This window comes from Hemiscyllium ocellatum, chromosome 33 (genome assembly GCF_020745735.1).
Source record: "Hemiscyllium ocellatum isolate sHemOce1 chromosome 33, sHemOce1.pat.X.cur, whole genome shotgun sequence".
Taxonomy (NCBI): domain Eukaryota; kingdom Metazoa; phylum Chordata; class Chondrichthyes; order Orectolobiformes; family Hemiscylliidae; genus Hemiscyllium; species Hemiscyllium ocellatum.
This window is the reverse complement of record NC_083433.1, coordinates 978,920-999,095: the sequence shown is the minus strand read 5'-3', so window position 1 is coordinate 999,095 and position 20,176 is coordinate 978,920. Positions and strand designations below refer to the sequence as shown.

Below are 20,176 nucleotides of genomic sequence, written 5' to 3'. Positions count from 1 at the left end.
CGAAACGGCTGTAGAATGCTCCGAGAACTAATCAATGACACTCACCATAGACTCCGAAAATACAACCGGGAAATTGCTTTTAAAGAGACCATCACACACACCCCAACCACCATCAATCACATTACCAAAGAAACATCATGAAGCTAGAGGACCTGTGCCTCACCACCCACTTCACCTTCAACAACATAATCTACAAACCAACCAATGGCACACCCATGGGATCTCCGCTATCAGGATTCATAGCAGAAGCGGTAATGCAAAGACTAGAACAAACAACCCTACCAATCATCAAACCAAAAATCTGGTTCCGCTCTTTGTCATCACAAAACGAAACAAGATAGAAGAGACATTTAACATCATCAACAACACCCTCACAGGCTTAAAGTTCACCAAGGAGGATGAAACCGACAACAAACTCGCATGCCTGGATGTCACAGTCGAAAGAAAGGACAACGGAGAACTACAAACCTGCGTATACAGAAAACCGACAAACACTGACCAAATACTTAATGACACCAGCAACCATCCCAACACACACAAACGAAGCTGTATCAGAACACTATTCCAACGAGCCACCACACACTGCAGCACAGACGAACTTTGGAAAACAGAAGAGAACCACCTATACAACGTATTCAAGAAGAACAGATACTCAAAAAATACAGTCTACACATTCCTCAAGAACAAACCTCAACAAGCAGACCAAACACAGCCAGAAACCCTAACCACCTTACCATACATCAAAGAAGTTTCGGAAATGACAGCCAGGCTACTAAGACCCCTCGGATTCCTAGTAGCACACAAACCCACCAACACTCTCAAACAAAAACTAACAAGCTTAAAAGACCCAGTACAACCCATGGACAAAACCAACATCTACAAAATTCCATGCAAGGACTGCCACCGACACTACGTAGGACAAACAGGAAGAAAGTTAGCCACCAGGATACACGAACACCAGCTAGCCACAAAAAGACACGGCCCTCTCTCCCTCGTAGCCAAAAAAAACCACTATTTTGACTGGGATAACACATCTATCCTGGAACAGGGCTAAGCAAAGACATGCCAGAGAATTCCTAGAGGCCTGGCACTCCAACCACAATGCCATAAACAAACACATAGATCTAGATACCATCTATCAACCCCTCAGAAAACGAACAGGAAATGACATCACCACAAACCCCAGGAACCCCATCCAGGATAAACCTATAAATAGAAAGCAGGAGACAACAGCTTCACTTCACTTGGAGGTTGCCACTGATGATGTTACCTAGCCAGGTAATGAAACGTCTGGCTATCAAACCTACAGCTCAGCAATCAAACCTACACCCTAACATTCACCATGGATGAATACTTGGTTTCTTTTTCCTCTGCATCTATACCTCCCCTGAGCAGTAGAAAAGAAGTTTCTAATTTCCTTCAGGTCTGAAGAGTTATATTCTACTTAACTTTTATTGTTTCTGTCTCTAGAGATACAGCCAGACCTGCATCTTTATCTCCTCTCCTTGAATGCTGGAAATCAAGAATATTTTGCTTGATGTAACATTTTGATGGGAGTGTTGTTGGTGCTGTGAATCTAATTATACTGCATCCATTAGCATCAACACTGATTGACCTCATTTGGCACTTTTATGTTCAGAACTCTGATGCTCCCTCAGCACTTACTGTTCTTGGAAGCCAGCAGACTGTGTGGGGCCTGTTGGAATTCTCTCTTTTCCACACAGGATTGAAATGCCTGGGTATAGCTTGCTGGTTCGGGAGTTGGGGAAAATGGGATCCTTAGGGCAGAACTCACAAGTAGTAGTAAAAGGAAACACTCAATTGTGCTTTTTAAGTTGTTGTTTATTCTGGAAAATAATCGAAAAGTAAGAAACGTACTATAGTAGAAAAACAGCCCTTTGATAACATTCAAGTGGTAGTTTATATATTAACAGCAGTGAAACAAAGCAGAATTCTCTGTCAATGAATCCTAAAGGTTTGTCACTCACATTTCTACATGACATATTAAAAGCTTTTATAGTTCAGCCTGAAGACATTATACCTCAGATATGGGTGCTAATCGGTGAAACCACAGAACAGTGATACAACCCCAAATTACTGTTAGCACTGCAGGTCACAACCACCTCAATGCCAGTTTAATAAAAACTCAAGGACTGTGTTAGAATACATATCATTTTTGATGAAAGGTGGGTGACTACATACCTAGTAATCAGGAACGTTCTGGGTTTGACCCCATCTGTACAAATGTCTTATAGCTATTATAGCAAGGATCCCAGTGACAGTCTGAAACCGAACTGAAGTGAGGCACAGCAAGCAAGGGTAGGAAATAGATTGTAAGAATTGTATGTTATAAAATGGCTATAAACTTGATTATCTTGGGAAGTGCTAATAGATTGGATGATCACCTCCTTGTGAAATGGTAGCTTTCTTTATTGCAAATTTTTTCCTGTGGATGCTGCCAGTCAGTGGTTGTATCACTTATTCAGCCACCTCGAAACAAGCAATTTAATACAAGACTATAAAATCACCAAGTTAAGACATGTCAAAGATAATCTGACAGTTATCCCACAAAGGATAATTAGGGCATCAATGCCTTATTTAGTCAAACATTTAAATAAATCACAAGATTGAAGCACAGATGAAGAGGCGAGTCCTATGTCCTGAATAGGGCAGGTTAAACAGCGAGGCACTTTAGGCAGAGACCAAACCACATGCAGGACATAGAGCTACACTCAACACAAAGTAGGTCACTGCAGCCCAAGCACATTTCACATCTCAGAAACAGCACCAAAAATTAAGCCCATACAGGGCCTGGCTCAAGGATTTCCATTAGTTAAAAAGATGCAAATAGAAGCCAAGAACAAAATTCATTTTTTCTGAAATATCCTAATTTAATTATTTCACTTTTTTTAATATAAAAAGATAAGGCAATTGAATGAAGTATTTGCTACACAGTGTCAGAGCAATGGCAGACCAGAAGTAAACTAGGAACAGAGACTGGATACTCAGCTGCCAGTAAAACTGACAAAGTTGGGTTTTCGCACATCCCACCCGTGTGCAACCTTTGGATTGCAAGTATCTCTCCAGAGGTTTCCCAGGTTGAAGTGCTACAATCAAATGTACTTTTCTGGGATGGACTCATTTTACAGGGAGTATAGGTCTGCAATCACTCAGCACATTAAAGGTGACATTTTCTTGCATCAGTTCCTGCATGAACGCATCAGACAGAGTTCACTGACCTGAAACAATTTAACACATTGAAGTTAAAGGCATCAGAAAAAGATATCACGTGTTCGATATCCATCAATGTCTGAATATGGATATACCTGTATGTGATATCATTTCAGATTTGGATCCCTTTAACATGTAAACAATCATTCAAAAGCATTTCAAACAACTCCTTGCCAATCTATCAGTATTTGATAGTAAACATGACATACACAAAAGGCTGAGGGAAATTAGTCAGTTCCCAAAAAAAAGGTGCCTGTGGCCAAGTCAGTGTCCATCAGGAATAAAGGCTCATTTTGGCTCTGTAATTAAAAATGTTTAAAAAGGCAGATTCACCATTGGTGGGTAGTGATCATTCTTATAATTATGACGTTTTTACATGATCACTGTTATGACACACAGTGCCTGAACCAGTTTGTTACCATCATGCCTCCCTAGGTCTCTCCACAGCAAACACAAAGTCCAGCTCAGTTCTATATAAATAAGAATGTCCAATGACTGAATGTTCTTTTACACCCCTTTGGGTTTGTCTATTGAGGATGAACTGGTAGCAGAAGTAAAAGCTGAGTCCTCTTCGCTTTGTTCAACCAAAAAAGCAGTGTGACTTCTGCAGCATCCATTGTCTGCCTAACTCAGCACACTTCCAAAGCACAGGAACACAGAATCAGCTTGCAGGGAACTCGAGCACTGGGTTAAGGATCAGGAAGACATGCCTGGTGTAGGAACTTCGTCCTGGGTTACAGATGGATAAGGTGTGGGCAGAGGAGTCAGAGGCTTTTTTAAAAAAAAGATACAGACAATTGTGGCTTGCGATGTCAAATGTAAATAAATCTTGAGAGAGCTTAGCTCATCTTGATCTGACATAAATGGTAATTGTATTCCACAGTTAAAGGACCACATAATATTAAGATAATTTTAGACACCAATTAAAAACAGACATTACTGGGAAGATAGGACAGAGAAAGAGTGCCTTGCTTTTTGGTTAGTGCTGACATTTGCTAGAAAAGGTGGAAGACTCTTCTAACAATGTTGCACTCCTACAGTAATGCAGGGTCAGAATGTGGCTTCAGCTGCAGCCTTCTGTTGTGAGGTGAAAATATCACTGACTGAGGCAAACAACCATGAAACCATCATCGAGAATAGGTACCAAGTGTCTGAGGTGGATTGGACATCCAATCGGAGATGAAAAAATGGCTTTAAACAGGTGAAGCAACTGCACAGGAGTTGCAGCTAATACAATACCAAATGGCTTTAGTTTTTATGCAGTACATTATTTGGATGTTTCTCATGTATCAGCTATCTGCACTGAAAAAGCAAACTAGCTAATTCTTAGTTCAGCTGACAAGTCTGTGCTACAACATTTCCCCACTCCTCAGTATCCAATGTAGTCCTCCCCTCCTTCCAGTGATACAATCAAAAGTAGAAAAGGAAAACATGTTTTAAAAACCTGTACCGTTAATGTTTTAAATAACCCACCAGAACTGCTATTCTCACCCTTGGTGCACAGTAGACAGAGAGTCAGAGCATCAGGTGCAACTAGCAAACTCAGGTCAATTACCCTGTAATCAGCTTCAAACATCTCCCTCCCAATTGGGCAAACCAGGATTATGCTGCACAGTAACAGAGCTGAGCAAGATGCAGGAAGCTTGTGTGGGAGAAGAAAGGGAAAGCACGAAAACAGACAAAGAAAACTGATGCATCACATGTTCCACTGCTTCAAGAGGCAGTTTTTTTTCTTAATTTGTAAAGTTGATGTTCACTTCACAACAAAGGATTATGAGGAGGAAATCCTGCTCTAATACTGCAGTAATTCAGTCTAACTGTAGTCCTAAACTGTGACTGCAACCACTGGCTGTTGGGCAGATAACTGGCAGATAGAACTTAATATGGAGAAGTGTGAAATGATCCTTTTCGGCATTTTGGATAGATTCAATGGCACAGGTTTAGAGCATGCACAGAGACAGAAACATTTTATACATGCATCAATTTTTGAAAGTGGCTGGATTTATTGGGAACGTAATCAAAAAAGCATGAGATCTTGAACTCATTAACAGAGGCAGTGGATATAAAAAGGTTATGCTGAACCTTTTCAAAACTCTGGCTAGGCCCAGGCTAGAGTATTGTTCATTCTGATAACCACATTTTAGCAAGGATGTGAGGGTCCTGGAGAGGATCTGGGGAAATTTACCAGAATGGTTCCAGGGACTGGGGTTTTAGCTACAAAGTCATTTTGTGAAACTGTAGATTTTCTCCTTGGAATGGAGGAGATTGAGGGAGAATATGACAAGTGTGCAAGATTATCTCAGTCTGAGATAGAGTAGATAAAGAAAGGGTTTTCCCATTAACCAATGGTACAAAGGAGACACAGATTTCAGGATTTGGGAATGACAAGCTGAACTTGGTTTAAACAATGAATTGTACTGTCCACTAGGGTGAAAGAAGTGAAGGCAATCTTAAGGAAATTTGATGAACAAATGGACAAAATAAACTTGCAGGTCTATTAGGGTAGAGAGTAATTATTTTTTAATTAGAAACACTGGTAATTTGGTGGCTGCAAAAAAGAACTTAGGATAGAGTAGTAGTGACAGGGCTGATTGTATTGCTCGACATAAGGTGACATTAACTCAACAGGCTGAATGGCCTCCTCCTTTGCTGTGATGACACGATGATTTACTTCACTGCAAATAAATACACACTTCAGCAACAACATATAAACTTCTCATTTTCTTCAGGAACACTACAGCTGATTTAAAAATTGTCTTATTGGCAATGTTTTATTACTTAATCTGAAGGTGGTAATAGCCAATAGTCCAATCACAGCTGCTGTCTGAATGACCAATCCACACATCTCAGATCACAAGACAAGCTCCTACCCTTGCTCCACAAGTGAAACAAAAAAGGAAGAGTTTATATAACTGTCAATCATTTTACATTATGCAGAATACATCATAAGATCCTTGCACTGTTCTGAGTGTTCTAAGATGGGTCCTTCACATTGTAAAACACACAACTTTTGCAAACTAACACTGCCTAAAGCAAACAACAGACACTGTGGGTTTGAAGTGAATCAGTAGGAATGTGTTCTGGTAAAATGAAGCTGAGGCCCTCTAAATAGCAGCTGAGTTTCCATGTGCCTTAAATGACAGACAATTTATTGCTAATCAATGCCCAGGGATATCAGCATTCATGTACTGCACCATATCTGAGCCAATAAGTAGTCTTTTACTTATAAAGTGAGTTGAACACAATCAGTGCATCACCACAGATTGAAAACCCATCTGTAAGAAAAAACAGCACAGACTATTGACAGCTGACAGCTAAAACTGACACTGCTCCCATTGCCTAATCCCTGGCCTTGTCACTTTCCCCTTTCCACCCAGTTAAAAACATGTGCAGTTTCAGATGAACTCACATCTAGTGCTCAGTACAAAAACCATTTCTTCCACATAATGAATCCACATGGAACCTCTCACTCATAGAGAACCCACCCCACCCTCCGAAGCCTGATTGAGGGGGTCTCTGCTTAAACTGAACTCAGATTGCTGGATTCTGCCTCGATGGCCTTGGTTTGGAGATGCCCCATGCCAGCAGGGTCCCTTCACTCCTTTGCTGCTCGCCCAGGCTCAGAGCATGGCTCTAGGAAGATTTCCAACGCACCACCACCAGAGTGGTGATGACTCCAAGAGTGAAAATGCCAATGGTTTGCCAAGTTGGTGTACCCAGTATGGCCTCCTGTTAAACAAAGCCAACAAAAAATGGATTAGACAAAAGGAAGGAGAACGTTCTACTGTACCATTCTGCTAAATGCCTCCAAACAAAGTATTCCAGCGTCAGCAGTCTGAAGACTACCCATAACCTCTACTGTAATGATCAAGGTGATGAAGGTTGTATCTGAATAGCTTCCTCAAGCTGGGCAAAGTGCAGCCAGCGTGATTAGCAACTTATCACAAGATTGATCCGACCAACCCTTCATTAATATACCGCAGGCTAACTGGAAAAGATGATCAATAATCTGTTTATCTAGCAGATCTGGGCAAATTCCAGCATGATTCTCATGAGGGTAAAATAAATACAAAAGGATGGAGGTTATGCTTCAGTTACAGAGGGAACTGGGAGACCACATCTGGAGTCTGTGCACAGTAGAGGTCTCCGTATTTAAGGAAGGTTGCAAATGCATTGGATGCAGCGCAGAGAAGGTTTACTAGATTAACACCTGAAATGGGTGGCACGGTGGGCAGCACGGCGGCACAGTGGTTAGCACTGCTGCTTCACAGCGCCAGAGACCCGGGTTAATTTCCCGCCTCAGGCGACTGACTGTGTGGGTTTCCTCCGAGTGCTCTGGTTTCCTCCCACAATCCAAAAATTTACAGGTTAGGTGGATTAGCCATGCTAAATTGTTCGTAGTGTTAGGTGAAAGAGTAAATGTAGGGGAATGGGTCTGGGTGGATTGTGCTTTGGTGGGTCAGTGTGGACTTGTTAGGCCGAAGGGCCTGTTTCCACACTGTAAGTCATCTAAAAAAAAATGAGGCTGTCGAGTTTGTATAAACTTGTATCTGCAGGAACATAAAACATTACAGCACAGTACAGGCCCTTCGATATTGCGCCGACCTGTCATACCAATCTGAAGCCCATCTAACCTACACTATTCCAAGTACGTCCATATGCCTGTCCAATGACAACTTAAATGTATTTAAAGTAGCTAATGTATTTAAAGTTGCCACTCAGGTGGATAGAGCTTGTAAGAAGGCCTGTGGTGTATTAGCGTTCATTAGCAGAGGGATTGAATTCAAGAGTCGTGAAGTGATGTTGCAGCTGTACAGGACTTTGGTTAGGCCACATTTGGAGTACTGTGTGCAGTTCTGGTCACCTCACTTTAGGAAAGATGTGGAAGCTTTGGAGAGGGTGCAGAGAAGATTTACCAGGATGTTGCCTGGAATGGAGAATAGGTCGTACGAGGACAGGTTGAGAGTTCTCGGCCTTTTCTCGTTGGAACGGCGAAGGATGAGGGATGACTTGATAGAGGTTTATAAGATGATCAGAGGAATAGATAGAGTAGACAGTCAGAAACATTTTCCCCGGGTACAACAGAGTATTACAAGGGGACATAAATTTAAGGTGAAGGGTGGAAGGTATAGGGGAGATGTCAGGGGTGGGTTCTTTACCCAGAGAGTGGTGGGGGCATGGAATGCGCTGCCTGTGGCAGTGGTAGAGTCAGAATCATTGACGACCTTTAAGAAGCAATTGGATAGGTACATGGATGGGTGCTTAATCTAGGGTAGATGTTCGGCACAACATCGTGGGCCGAAGGGCCTGTTCTGTGCTGTATTGTTCTATGTTCTATGTACCATTGCAGGCATAGCATTCCATACCATTAAAAGAAACTACCCCTGACATCTGTTCTCTATCTATCACCCCTCACTTCAAAGTTATGCCCCCTTGTGCTCGCCGTCACCATACTTGGAAAAAGGTTCTCCCTGTCCGCCCTATCTAACCCTCTGATTATATGTCTCTATTAAGTCACCTCTCAACCTTCTTCTCTCCTACAAAAACAGCCTCAAGTCCCTCAGCCTTTCATTGTAACACCTTCCCTCCATATCAGGCAACATCCTAGTAAATCTCCTCTCCCCTTTTCCAAAGCTTTCACATCCTTCTTATAATGCGGTGACCAGAACTGTACACAATACTCCAAGTGCGGTCGCACCAGAGTTATGTACAGCTGTAGCATAACCTCATGGTTCCGGAACTCGATCCCTCTATTAATAAAAGCTAAAACACTGTATGCCTGTCTCTTTGTAGGACACCCGCATGGGCCCCAGCTATGCCGGTCTCTTTGTAGGATATGTGGAACAGTCCATCTTCCCCAACAACACTGGCACCACCCCCCACCTTTTCCTCCGCTACGTCAATGACTGTATCGGCACTGCCTCGTTCTCCCATGAGGAGGTCGAACAGTTCATCAACTTTACCAACACCTTCCATCCCGACCTCAAATTCACCTGGACTGTCTCAGACTCCTCCTCCCCTTCCTAGACCTTTCCATTTCTATCTCGGGCGACCGACTCAACACAGACATCTACTATAAACCAACTGACTCCCACAGCTACCTGGACTACACCTCCTCCCACCCTGCCCTCTGTAAAAACTCCATCCCATATTCCCAATTCCTTCGTCTCCGCCGCATCTGCTCCCAGGAGGACCAGTTCCAATACCGTACAGCCCAGATGGCCTCCTTCTTCAAGGACCGCAGATTCCCCCCAGACGTGATCGACGATGCCCTCCACCGCATCTCCTCCACTTCCTGCTCCTCCGCCCTTGAGCCCCGCCCCTCCAACCGCTACCAAGACAGAACCCCACTGGTTCTCACCTACCAGCCCACCAACCTCTGTATACAGCGTATCATCCGCCGTCATTTCCGCCAACTCCAAACGGACCCCATCACCAGGGATATATTTCCCTCCCCTCCCCTATCAGCGTTCCGCAAAGACCACTCCCTTCGTGACTCCCTCGTCAGGTCCACACCCCCCACCAACCCAACCTCACTCCCGGCACCTTCCCCTGCAACCGCAGGAAATGCAAAACTTGCGCCCACACCTCCTCCCTTACCTCTCTCCAAGGCCCCAAGGGATCCTTCCATATCCGCCACAAATTCACCTGCACCTCCACACACATCATCTATTGCATCCGCTGCACCCGATGTGGCCTCCTCTATATTGGGGAGGCGGGCCGCCTACTTGCGGAACGCTTCAGGGAACACCTCTGGGACGCCCGGACCAACCAACCCAACCACCCCGTGGCTCAACACTTTAACTCTCCCTCCCACTCCACCGAAGACATGCAGGTCCTTGGACTCCTCCATCGCCAGAACATAACAACACGACGGTTGGAGGAAGAGCGCCTCATCTTCCGCCTGGAACCCTCCAACCACAAGGGATGAACTCAGATTTCTCCAGTTTCCTCATTTCCCCTCCCCCCACCTTGTCTCAGTCGATTCCCTTGAACTCAGCACCGCTCTCCTAACCTGCAATCGTCTTCCTGACCTCTCCGCCCCCACCCCACTCCGGCCTATCACCCTCACCTTGACCTCCTTCCACCTATCACATCTCCATCGCCCCTCCAAGTCCCTCCTCCCTACCTTTTATCTTAGCCTGCCTGGCACCCTCTCCTCATTCCTGATGAAGGGCTCTGGCCCAAAACGTCGAATTTCCTGTTCCTTGGATGCTGCCTGACCTGCTGTGCTTTAACCAGCAACACATTTTCAGCTTCTTAACAACCCTGTCAACCTGGGTGGCAACTTTCAAGGATCTGTGTACCTGGACACCGAGATCTCTATGCTCATCTATATTAACAAGAATCTTACCATTAGCCCAGTACTTTGCATTCCGGTTACTCCGACCAAAGTGAATCACTTCCCACTTGTCTGCATTAAACCCCATTTGCCACCTCTCAGCCCAGCTCTGCAGCTTATCTATGTCTCTCTGTAACCTACAACATCCTTTGTCACTATCCACAATTCCACCGACCTTAGTGTTGTCTGCAAATTTACTAACCCACCCTTCTATGCCCTCATCCAGGTCATTTATAAAAATGACGAACAGCAGTGGACGCAACACCGACCCTTGTGGTACACCACTGGTCACTGGACTCCAGGATGAACATTTCCCATCAACCACCACCTTCTGTCTTCTATCAGCAAGCCAATTACTGATCCAAACTGCTATATCTCCCACAATCCAATTCCTCCGCATTTTGTACAATAGCCTACCGTGGGGAACCTTATCCAATGCCTTGCTGAAATCCACATACACCACATCAACCGGTTTACTCTCATCTATTGTTTGGTCACCTTCTCAAAGAACTCAATAAGGTTTGTGAGGCACGACCTACCCTTCACAAAACCGTGCTGACTATCCCTAATCAAATTATTCTTTTCTGGATGATTATAAATCCTCTCTCTTATAACCTTTTCCACACTTTACCAACAACCAAAGTAAGGCTCACTGGTCTATAATTACCAGGGTTGTCTCTACTCCCCTTCTTGAACAGGGGAACCACATTTGCTATCCTCCAGTCTTCTGGCACTATTCCTGTAGACAATGACGATTTAAAAATCAATGCCAAAGGCTCGGCAATCTCCTCCCTAGCTTCCCAGAGGATCCTAGGATAAATCCCATCTGGCCCAGGGGACTTATCTATTTTCACACTCTGCAGGATTTCTAATACCTCTTCCTTGTGAACCTCAATCCCACCTAGTCTAGAAGCCTGTATCTCAGTATTCTCCTCAACAACATTGTTGTTTTTTAGAGTGAATACTGTAGAAAAATATTCATTTAGTGCTTCCCCTATCTCCTCTGACTTCACACATAACTTCCCACTACTATCCTTGATTGGCCCTAATCTTACTCTTGTCATTCTTTTACTCCTTAAATACCGATAGAAAGCCTTAGAGTTTACCCTGATCCTATCCGCCAACAACTTCTCATGTCTCTTCCTGGTTCTTCTGAGCTCTCTCTTTAGGTCTTTCCTGGCTACCTTGTAACCCTCAAGCACCCTAAGTGAGCCTTTACATCTCATCCTAACATAAGCCTTCTTTTTCCTCTTGACCAGAGATTCCACTTCCTTCGTAAACCACAGTTCCCGCACTCTACAGCTTCCTCCCTGCCTGACAGGTACATACTTATCTAGGACACTCAGGAGCTTTTCCTTAAATAAGCTCCACATTTCTAATGTGCCCAACCCCAGCAGTTTCCTTCCCTATCCAATGCTTCCTAAATCTTGCCTAATTGCATCGTAATTGCCTTTCGCCCAGCTGTAACTCTTGTATACTATCACTAAAATAAACGTAACAGAATTGTGATCGCTATCACCAAAGTGCTCACTTACTTCCAAGTCTAACACCTGGCCGTGCTCATTACCCAGTACCAAATCTAATGGGAGGTTAGAAGAGTAAGCTGTGATTGAAACAACATCCTGAGGGTTTTTGACAGGGTGCATGTGGAGAGGATGTTTCTTCTTATCAGAAAATTGACAACAATGGGTCATTGCTTAAAAATCAAGGGGACGCCCATTTGAAACAGACGAGGCAATTTATTTTCCTCTGAGACGATTGAATCTTTGGAACACTCTTCCTGAAAAGATGGTGGATAGAAACAGAAATTGCTGGAAAATCTCAGCAGGTCTGGCAACATGTGTGGAGAGAAATCAGAGTTAATGTTTCAGAACAAAAGTAGAACCCTTGAATATTTTTAAGACAGGGATAGACAGATTCTTGTTAAGAAAGGAGTTGAAAGGTTATCGGGGCAGGCTGGAATGTGGATTTGTGATTACAATCAGATCAGCTATGACCTTATTGAATGGGGCACCAGGCTCAAAGAGCTGATACACTATTGCTATTCTTAATTCATTTGCTTGTTTGACCTAACAGGAACATCAAGTCAGAAATTCAGAGGTTCAAGTCCCATCCAGATACATAAACCACTCAAATACGCAGTTATGAGGGAGTGCCGCACCATCAGAGGGTTGGAGGGCCCATACTGATGGAGTGCTGCACTGTCGGAAGGTCAGTGCTGAGAGAGTATTGCACTATTGGAAACCCATTGCTGAGGGACCTTTGCATGCTGAGGGAGCACCACACCATCTGTACTGATAGAGCAACTCAATATTGGTGATGGTCAGGCAGGCTTCAATTGTACAGGGTACTGGGGAAACCACATCTGGGCTGCTGGGAACTCCAGTGTCTAGACACATCCCACAGAGATCTATCTGGTTGTAATGTTGGAGGTATCACAGTCCAGTGAAAGGGCTAGTATTGCTAGACAGTCATTGAGTTTATTATGAATCAAACTACAGGAGAGGGTATTAACAAGACAATATTATATCATGCATTTTTGCTTAAATTCCACAGAATGCTTGAGGACTTACCCAACCCCCATGGTCCCGAATCCAGCGCAAAATGTTCTCTCGGATATATTCCATTGTCCAGCTGATTATAGTTTGGATCAGTTCTGGAATCTTCTGACAAAAGGCCTATAAATGATTATATCATTCAGTAGATGGAACAACACAAAGGAATATTTCAGTGTATTACAGCAAAAGCTTTTCTAATGTCAATCTTGATGCACACAGTCCCATTCTTAGTGTGAAATAACAGCTGAAGTGAAGAATCTAGGAAGTTGAAATGCCCAATTTTAGACTTTCACCATTGAAGAGGTACATAATTTGCCATGAACCATGTCCACCCTACCCAGTGGTGTACCGAGCTGTTAGGTTATTTGTTACTGAGCTGCATAACAACTAGCCTACCTTAGGATTATTAATCTCCAACATTGTCCTAAAGTCTGACCCACACCAGTGAGGTGACCTTATTTGAAACACCATTAACTTGAACATTTTGATAAGCATGGATGCTACCGATAGCAAGGATTTATGTATCTGGTGACCAATGGAAAAAGTGTGGGGATGAGGTAACTGGAGGTCATGAAACATCTTCAAATGCTGTAATTCTAACTTGCTCTGGGCTTAATAACTAGCTGACTGCTGAACAGAATCTGACACACCCACTAATTTGACTATGAATTCAAATTCCAGAAGACCGATCATATTCTGACTCTGACCCTGTTAATAATAAATCAGTGGAACAGAGATTAGAAGTTCCTGGCAATTCTCCAGCACCACAATTTTTCACCCACTTGCTGCTTCATCCAGCAGTAAATGTATTCTCCAACCTACTGGGTACTACAGCAGCAAAATTGCCCTCGAAATGTCCCTGTGTGGTGAGCAAAGTGTAAATGCATTCTACACAGTACACAGAACAAAAGGGCACAGCACCACTCTAGATTAATTTTTCAGATAAATTACTGATGTCACAAGTAGCAGAGCTCAAAAAACAAGTTAATCCCATCACTCTCACGTACCGCAATAAAACAAGTAATAACTTATCCGGAACAAGCAATGTCAGCCAAGTCCACAATAACCTCTTGTAGGCTACACTCTACCATCCCAACAACTCCAATACTCCCTGTCAACTTACTTTTCACTTATATCTATTTAGTCTGGTTTACTCTGAAGTAACGTTTGGTTTTATTTCATTAGGCAGTAGAATTTAGTCTTTGATATGGTTTGATGCTTCTTTAATCTTTTTCTTTAGATTAAAAAGCTAGAATTTCTCTAACCTTTTGACCCTTTCACACATGAGATCATTCCTTCTGCTCCCAATCCGTCTCTATGACTGATGTAGAACACTCAGTTATGTGGGAATTACAGCTAGTTTCATATGAAGAATACATTCGCCAGCATTCTGGCAACATTGCTAACTGGAAGTCCTATCGCAAAGGCTGCAGAGTACAAATTACCTTCACAACCAGCTTGCAGGCAAAGTAGAAAAGAGTCACTACTCTCCCCCAGTTGATGACTCCATCAGCAAACTGTTCCTTGGCCACTCTGAAAAACATTTCCTTTGGACATTGATTGCCAATGTTTTCGATCATCCTGTGTGTAGAAGAAAGTGCAAATTAACTACACTGACTACTATAACCAAACAGACTAGATAACAGGATGCGAGGCTGAAACTAAGTTGAGAAATTCAGATACACAACCACAAGATCATATCATTAGATCATGTCTGCTGCATTGCTCAGCATTCTGGTGAGTGTTTCCTTCACTTCATAAGGGTGTAGTTGCCAGGTTGAGCAACTGACGTCAAGTTGTCTCCTTGTTGTAGGACCCAATCACAAGGTTACTGAGCGTTAGCGAGCAGCAGATTCCAGGACACATGCTGTGGTGTTGCCAAGTTTATAATACTACTCAATGCAAGACTCTATACAAAACCAAAAACAGAAGTGTCACAGGATCCCACTTAGTGATCCTGCAGAACAGTCTATAATGTAGTCTGCAAAAAACCTGACATTAAATCAGACAACTTGTAAACACTATTTGGTGGGCAATTTGGATCAATTTTTTAAAAATTAATTCACGAAAGGGGAGGCATAGTTAACCATGCCAGCATTTGTTGCCCATCCCTAATTGCTCTCAAGAAGCTGAGTGTGACCTGCCTTCTTGACATTTAAGGACAATTTGAATGATGTTAGGGAGGAAATTCTTGGATTTTGACTCAGCAACACTGAAAGAACAGCCAATGTATTTCCAAATCAGGACGGTGAATAACTTGATAAGAACTCACAGATGAGTAATGCTCCCCTGCTTTGAAAAGATTGGTTGCCACAAAAAAGACAAACAAGGTAAGGGAATACATGATAAAGAGTAGGACCCTGAGAATCACAGGGATCTTGGTGTGCAAGTACACTAGTCCCTTAAGGTAGTGGGCTGGCAGGGGGGGTAAAGCGATTAAGGCGGCATATTGTAGACTTGCCTTTATTAGTTGAAGCATAGAGTTTAAGAACAGGGAGCTTATACTGGAACTATATAAGAAGTTGGTTACGGTACAACTAGAATATTGTGTGCAAATCCATCTCCTCGAGAAACCTTTGAAAGTTGATTCACCCAATGGTGTAGAGAGAACAGAACAACTGATTATTAACAAGCTGAAGTATCTAATAATAATGGAGGCTGATGTGGCAGGCTAAGGGTACACATCAATGGGTTGGTCCCTCACCTCTGTAACTCCATATTGCTGTCGAGGTCATCCCCAATTTGTCGCAGGCAAATTCCAAGACGCTTTACCTCAGGGTTACATAGTTCATCCTCTTTACCTCCGAGCTCTGTGATGGTTAAAGGCTGCTCACAACCGTCGGCTCCTCGATTCGTCCGATCAATGATAAATCTGAAATTTTAAAAAGCTATACTAGAATTCCAATAAAGGTGGAGATTATTTGGCCCTTTGGCTCTATTCATCTGAACCAGCTCTCAGCTCATTTCTCAACAAATCTTTGGTTTATTTCTGGTTCCTAGGAACAAAATTAATGCCATTAACTTATTTTTCACTGATCAGAGATCCTGTAACAGCCACATATTAACATTCAACTAACACAATTAATTAGAAATGTTCTTATGACCCCATGACCCTCACTGTCCCCAACCAACTACAAGATCAGATAGTCTCCATTCCAGGAGACTGGCTCCAGATTTTCCACATTTCTGTTCCTATGGTGAACCAGCCAGGCATCATTAGCTTCCTGAAAAGCATATTCTCCACACACATCCTCCCGCACCTTCACTCCTTTGGAAAAGACAGAGTCGGCAAGGTTCCAATTTTGGCAGTACTAAAAGTCAGTAATTCCTGAATTTCCAATGACTCAGTGAGGATGTTGAGGTAACAGAAAGGAGGTAAAGCCTTCCTAAAAATAATCTACTTAAAACCGACCTCTGGCTGATTTAGATCATGTTAGGCTAGCTGATTCTGAGTCCAGCCCTTAGAGACAGGCCAGATTAGCAGTTAAATTACCACCAGCAGACTCCTAAACACAAACTGTGAGCAATGTAAGAGATGAGTATTTAATTAAAACAGATCAGATACGTACCCCCGCAGAAGTGTGACTCCTGTACGCATGATCTGCTCACTGACTTGATCTGAAAGAGAAACACAAATTTAGGGAACACCACAAACAGTGATACAACCACATTAAAAATACAATAGGAGATCCCAGTTTTACAATCTGATACTGTAAATCTGTGAATAAAGAACAGCCTTCAACTCACGCCAAGCCAGCATTACCTGTTCACAGTTTAACATCTTGCATATCACACACAGAAATAGCATAGAGAAACCTCATAACCTTTAAAAAGGTACTTGTATGAGCGCTTTAAATGTCATAACATTCAAGGAAATGGGCTCAGTATTGGAAAGTGGGAATAGTGTTGCTTTGGTGGTACAGATTTAATGGGAATGTACTTTATGATTCCCTTCACTTGGCTGATACCAGCTAGAAATTGCAGGAAACAAAACACATTATTAACCTTCAAACAGCATCACTCAAAAGCACAGATAGACAAGATATTCATGAATGTGCTGATCAAACCATTAATTTGAGGATGAGGCAAGAAAGGAATTCCATGCAACATATCAGCCCTAATCCATATCCAGAATCGGTGCAGGAGGCGGCCGTTGGGCCTATCATGCCTGGAAGGGCTCTCTGATCATTTTAACTTGGTGCCAGTGCCTTCAACCCTATGCATTGTTTCTATTTAATCATGAAATGGAGAAAGAGTTTGAGAAAGGGTCACTCGAGCTGAAACATTAACTCTCCACAGATGCTGCCAGACCTGCTCAGCTTTTACAGCAATTTCTGTCTTTGTTCCCTAAATAGGGTCAGAATCAGCCACAAACCATCCAGGGTCAGACAAACAGGGTCACTGTGGGGGTGCAGGATCCCCAAGGGATGTAGCACCACCCAGCTTACTTCCATTCCTCCCGCAACCCCTCTTGTCCTTGCTGAACCCCTACCCCTCAACTTCTTACAGGCACTCACTCTCCAGCTCCCACATCTTACCTCTCACCATGCCCACTCAAACACCCCTCCTCCAGCAACCCCCTTCTCCACACCTCCCCACTCCCCTCTCTCTCTCTCTCCCATCCAAGCCCTCTGTCTCTCTATCTCTCTCTCTCTCTCTCTCTCTCTATACCAGCGCCCCGTCCATACACACACCTTCTCCAAACCCCGGACTGGATTTATATGTATTTGGAAAAGCAAGGACTGGTTAGGGATAGTTGACATGGCTTTGTATGTGGGAAATAATGTCTCACAAATGTGATTGAAATTTTTTTGAAGAAGTACTGAACAGAGTGGTCAATATGATCTATATGGACTTCAGTAAGGTGTTAAACAAGGTTCCTCATGGTAGACTGGTTAGCAAGGTTAGATCTCATGGAATATAGGGAGAACTAGCCATTTGAATACAGAACTGATTTAAAGGTAGAAAATGGAGGGTGGTGGTGGAGGGTTGTTTTTCAGACTGGAGGCCTGAAGTGTGCCACAAGCATTGGTGCTGGGTCCACTGCTTTTTGTCATTTATATAAATGATTTGGATGTGAACATAGAAGGTATAGTTATTGGTTAGTTAGGTATAGTTAATAAGTTTGCAGATGACACCAAAATTGGAGGCGTAGTGAACAGCGAAGAGGGTTACCTCAGATTACAACGGATCTTGATCTGATGGGCCAATGGGCAGAGGAGTGGCAGATAGAATTTAATTTAGACAAATGTGAGGTGCTGCATTTTGGAAAAGCAAATTAGAGCAAGACTTACACACTCAATAGTAAGGTTCTGGGGAGTGTTGCTAAACAAAGAGATCTTTGACTGCAGGTTCATAGTTCCTTGAAAGTGGATTTGCAGGTAGGTAGAACAGCAAAGGACGCTTTCGTTTATTAATCAGAGTATTGAGTACAGGAGTTGGGAGTAAAAAATGAGGTCTGCAGATGCTGGAGATCACAGCTGCAAATGTGTTGCTGGTCAAAGCACAGCAGGTTAGGCAGCATCTCAGGAATAGAGAATTCGACGTTTCGAGCATAAGCCCTTCATCAGGAATAAGTTCGAGTAAAAAATGAGGTCTGCAGATGCTGGAGATCACAGCTGCAAATGTGTTGCTGGTCAAAGCACAGCAGGTTAGGCAGCATCTCAGGAATAGAGAATTCGACGTTTCGAGCATAAGCCCTTATTCCTGATGAAGGGCTTATGCTCGAAACGTCGAATTCTCTATTCCTGAGATGCTGCCTAACCTACAGGAGTTGGGAGGTCATGTTGCGGCTGTACAAGACATTGGTTAGGCCACTGTTGGAATACTGTGTGCAATTCTGGTCTCCTTCCTATAGGTAGGATGTTGCGAAACTTGAAAGGGATCAGAAATGATTTACAAGGATGTTGCCAGGGTTGGAGGATCTGAGCTACAGGGAGAGGCTGAACAGGCTGGGGCTGTTTTCCCTGGAGCATCGGAGGCTGAGGGGTGACCTTATAGAGGTTTACAAAATTATGAGGGGCATGGGTAGGGTAAATAGGCAATGTCTTTTCCCTGGGGTGGGGGAGTCTAGAGCTAGAGGGCATTGGTTTAGGGTGAGAGGGGAAAGTTATAAAAGAGACCTAAGGGGCATCTTTTTCCCCCAGAGGGTGGTGTGTGTATGGAATGAGCTGCCAGAGGATGTGGTGGAGGCTGGTACAGTTACAGCATTGAAGAGGCATCTGACTGGGTATTATACCCATTCGAGGGACATGGGCCGGGTGCTGGCAGGTGGGGCTAGACTGGGTTGGGATACCTGGTCGGGTTAGACCGAAGGCTCTGTTTCCCCGCTGTACATCTCCATCTCCATCACTCTCCCCCGCCCCGAGCCCCGAGCCCCGCGCCCCGGCCCGCGCTCCCCCGCCCCCCCCCCCGGCCCGCGCTCCCCCGGCCCCCCCCCCCCGGCCCGCGCTCCCCCGGTCCCCCCCCCCGGCCCGCGCTCCCCCGGCCCCGGCCCGCGCTCCCCCGGCCCCCCCCCCCCCCGCGCTCCCCCGGCCCCCCCCCCGGCCCGCGCTCCCCCGGTCCCCCCCGGCCCGCCCCCCCCCGGCCCGCGCCGCTAACACGGGACTTCACTTTACCGAGTCCCTGCTGTTCCCCCGCTCGGTGATCGGGCCGAGCCCCATGGCCGCTCCACCGCCTCCTCTGCTGTCCCTCAGCGTCGTCACAACCGTAGTCTCCAGCATCAGCCATGCCGCCTCCGGGCCTCGCCTCCTTCTGTTCCAACTCGACTGCCGGCTCGAGGCTTCGCGGCCTTCCCTCCGCACGGGCCGCGCATGCGCTAGGCCGGCCACTGCTGCGCATGCGAGACCCCGCCCCCTCACCCAGTGGGAGCGTACCCGCTATTCTCCTCAATACCCCCATAATCCCTATAACCCCCAATAATACCCTATTACCCCCATAATCCCTATAACCCCCAATACCCCCATAATCCCCATAACCCCAATACCCCCATAATCCCCATAACCCCCAATACCCCCATAATCCCCATAACCCCAATACCCCCATA

General features: G+C 44.4%; 1 protein-coding gene across 1 annotated transcript; it reads right to left on the bottom strand.

The window, feature by feature from the left end:
- Positions 1 to 1,830: 1,830 nt before the first annotated feature.
- On the bottom strand, positions 1,831 to 19,931 carry LOC132831274 (apoptosis regulator BAX-like). The gene is made up of 6 exons (XM_060849303.1): positions 19,749 to 19,931; positions 16,701 to 16,749; positions 15,836 to 16,003; positions 14,577 to 14,712; positions 13,147 to 13,251; positions 1,831 to 6,960 (listed from the first exon to the last, which is right to left on the bottom strand). Exons 1-6 carry the CDS (start codon positions 19,858 to 19,860, stop codon positions 6,865 to 6,867), a joined length of 666 nt encoding a protein of 221 aa, XP_060705286.1. The 5' UTR covers positions 19,861 to 19,931; the 3' UTR covers positions 1,831 to 6,864.
- Between the last annotated feature and the right edge of the window lie 245 nt (positions 19,932 to 20,176).